Source organism: Dipodomys spectabilis, unplaced genomic scaffold, assembly GCF_019054845.1.
Source record: "Dipodomys spectabilis isolate Male_0828 unplaced genomic scaffold, ASM1905484v1 ptg000436l, whole genome shotgun sequence".
NCBI classification, from domain to species: Eukaryota; Metazoa; Chordata; class Mammalia; order Rodentia; family Heteromyidae; genus Dipodomys; species Dipodomys spectabilis.
In genome coordinates, this window is record NW_024871113.1 from 9,537,208 (window position 1) to 9,541,022 (window position 3,815).

Below are 3,815 nucleotides of genomic sequence, written 5' to 3' on the forward strand. Positions count from 1 at the left end.
GGGTGAGTCAGAACAAGATAACAGAAATCTGAGGCAACATTGGAAGAGATAAATTCAATTGTAAACATACCACAGTTTTCATTCTTAATAACTGATTCATGCATGCATATTCTCAAAAGTCATTTGTTGAAATTTAAAGTACTGTCTACAAGCATTTGTCATAAATAAAATGTAAAATTATAAATATAAAATAATGGCATTCCTAAACTGAATTGTATTACATAAGCAAACTATTAATGTTTCTATATAACTAACATCTTTATAAGATATATATATATATATGAACTGTTTATTTGAGTGTCAACAAATCAAAACTGAAACAATCAGTGACAGAAAAGCATCAATGATAGCAAGATAATGGAAGTACGTAAGTCCAACACTCAAGGGGAAACATTTTAGTGGTTCATTTATGTTTCAAATATTTGTTTTCTAGTCTTTCTAAAAGTAAGTTCTATAATAACTATAATAACTTTAGAAGCAAACATTAATTTTGAATTTTATTTTTACTGTACTACAGGATTTCAAGTTGAAAACTCATTTCATGAACTAGTCATATGCCATGTTGGAATAAGGTTTTAGTTCATCAAACCTTCAGGTTGACATATGTTTAGTGACTGTAACAAAAAAGTCAGGATGAATCATAATCAGTAATGTTTTCTTTGTGTCATAAGAGGGTAATTGGAAATATTACTTTTTTCTGGACTGAGTATTCTGTAAACCAGAAGTAATACACTCATCATTAGATCTAATACGCAAGAACCACTTCCTGAAATTGTATAGAATGCCAGTTTTATAAGCTGGATGTAGAAACAAGTTTTCATAGCTGCTTTTAGTTGCTGAGTCAAAAAGAGATTAATCTTGACAATGATCATAAAATATAGGAGGATATTCTACCTTCCAGATGGTTGCTATTGTTATTTATAACCCTGATATTCTGAATTATATGCTGTTTTTCTGACCAAAACTCATGAATACTGATTAGATAGGCAATAATTTAATTGTGTATCATATCTAAAGGTCCAATTTTCTTCTTAAAAATTATATGCTGGAGAAAATTCTACTAGTGACATATCTGAGAAAGAATATAAATGCCTTTAGTCACTTATTGCTAAAATGCAACCAATATTTTGTCACTTCTTGCTAAAATACAACAACCAAAATATAAACCACCTGGTCAGAAATTGAGTACAAATATTTCATTAAAATAATATGAAGATGCAAAATAATCACATGAAAAAAACATTCAACATCTATATGGCACAGATCAAAGATCCAGAATCACAACAAATCAAAGAAAGACTGTATAAATGGGATTGCATCAAACTGAAGCGTTTCTGCATAGTAAAGGACATAGCCAGTAAGAAAAATAGAAGGGCCACAGAATGGGAGAAGATCTTTACTAGCTATGCATCAGACAAGGGCCTTATTTCCTTTTTTTTTGTGTTGGTCATGGGGCTTGAACTCTGGGCTTGGGCCCTATCCCTCAGCTCTTCAGCTCAAGGTGAGCACTCTACCGTTTGAGCCACAGCACCACTTCCGGTTTTCTGGTAGTTTATTGAAGCATTTCAGGACTTTGAACCAAAATCCTCAAATCTCAACCTCCTGAGTAGCTAGGATTACAGGCATAAGCCACCGGTGCACGGCTATAATTTCTATATATTAGACATTTCTAAATAATCTTGCAGTATAATTTCTATAGCCCAGAATATGCAGAACTATGTGCTGAATCCCTGAGAAAATATGCTTTTATTCTGCATTGTTTCTGTTCTATTATGTACCTTCAGATATTTTTGAAGAGCTATTCTACATGTATGTAATCGTTGGATCAATGCATTATTGATTTATGACCATTGGCTCAGAAGACATTAGATGATAAAATCAACTAAAATCTTCTGTAGCCACTTTCTCTCTCAATACAGCAATGTGACTTTTCTCTTTTAAAACCCATTAAAGGGGGAGGTCCCGCCCACCGGCACCAAGCGGGAGCGCGGGAGCTGGGGGGGAGCAGGGCTGGTCACCCGCACGTGGCCTGGAGACCATGGACATGGTGGGCCCGAGTGCCGGGCGCGGTTGTCCCGCCTGGTCTCCTTCAGCGCCAGCCACCGCCTGCAGAGCAAGTCTCTGAGTGAGGAAGAAAACTTGAAACTCTATGGGAAATGCAACAATCCCAATGTCCACAGGCACAATTACAAAGTTGTGGTGACAGTATACGGAGAGATTGATCCTGATACAGGAATGGTTATGAACTTGACTGACCTCAAAAAATACATGGAGGAGGCCATCATGGAGCCCCTCGAACACAAGAACCTGGACCTGGACGTGGCATACTTTGCGGACACTGTAAGCACAACTGAAAATGTAGCTGTGTTTATCTGGGAAAATCCCCAGAAATTGCTTCCTGAGGGAGCTCTTTATAAGGTTAAAGTGTATGAAACTGACAACAACCTTGTAGTCTATAAGGGAGAATAGTGTGTGTGTGTGTGTGTGTGTGTGTGTGTGTGTGTGTGTGTGTGTGTGTGGTGTTACTGCTGTCAGAAGAATGATTTTTTTTTTCAATACTGGGAAAAGATCTTTAGTCCCTGAGAACATTAAGTAAACAATCTCTGGTGCCTTCGCCTCGTGTTCTGGAGTGTCTGTCTACTGAAATACTTCTAAGAACTGTTGGAAATATACATCTGTTATACCATCAAGCTTGACGCGTACTCTGAAGACGTATCTGCAGCCGGGGAGGGGACCCTGGCCTCGCACTCACTCATGCAATGTGTGCTCTCCCCCCTCCCCGGGGCGTACCCTGGCCCTTCTGCGCGCTACTTGGGGCCTTTTGTCTGTAAATCAAACATGATGTTATTCCAGCAAAATGTCTTGACATGAGATTATCTGAAAGCAGAAGAAATCTATCTGTGTTGCATTCTCTATCATCCCCCTTTTTAGAATTTTCCACCCGTGGTATAAGTGGAAAAAAATGTTTCCCTTTAAATCTTATAAAAAAAATAAAATTCAGGCGACCACAAAAAAAAACAAAAAAAAAAACATTAAAGGTTGAAGAAGTCATTAGAATGTGGAGTGGCTATCTCAGGAATTGATGTGCTACAATTGGAGCTGTTATATTAATGAATGAGAGATTATCATAGAAATGAATCATGTAGCCATAAACTTAAACACTATTAGCTATTAGCATGTCAGTGAAAATGATATGATGTTCTCAAAGACAATGTGCTTTGTCTTTTTTTTAAATCACTTTTTTATTGTGAAAATACTGTAGAGAGGGGTTACAATTACATGAGCAAGGTAATGAGTATATTTCTTAAACAGCATTGTTCCCCCCTCCTTTGTTTCTCCTTTTCATTGCTGCCCTCCCATCTCCCACCCCCCACCCCCAGCCAAAGTTGTAAAGTTCGTTTTTCCACATAAGGTCTTGTACATTTCATTGTTGCAATGGGTCCACCTATATCCCTATTCAAACAATTTTTCCCTTCCCCTCCCCAAATTATACCAACATCAAATACATGGGTTATACCGTCGGGGAGGGACATACAAAGCAACAAAAAATCACGTGGTACCTTATAAATATGTTAGAAACAATAGCAAGAAAGAAAAAAACCTCTTGTGTCCTTATCTTGGGGTTCATTTCACTTATCATCTTAACTGACCTTTTCTGCTTGTCTTAATGGAGAGACAGTGTGAGTAGAGCATATAACTGAATTTTAAAAAACTTTCATAGAATTTCAAAACTAAAAGTGCTCCTGGATATTTAAAGTCTTTAAGATAGTTTCTTTGGCGAAGATGATACTCCTTTTTTTCTTTTTAAAAAAATG

The 3,815-nt window shown here is 37.0% G+C and overlaps 1 protein-coding gene across 1 annotated transcript; it reads left to right on the top strand.

Annotated features, from left to right (window-relative positions):
• The first annotated feature begins 357 nt into the window (after nt 1-357).
• Nucleotides 358-2,469, top strand: LOC122097818 (6-pyruvoyl tetrahydrobiopterin synthase-like). The gene is made up of 2 exons (XM_042668404.1): nt 358-363; nt 1,954-2,469. Exons 1-2 carry the CDS (start codon nt 358-360, stop codon nt 2,467-2,469), a joined length of 522 nt encoding a protein of 173 aa, XP_042524338.1.
• The last annotated feature ends 1,346 nt before the right edge of the window (nt 2,470-3,815 follow it).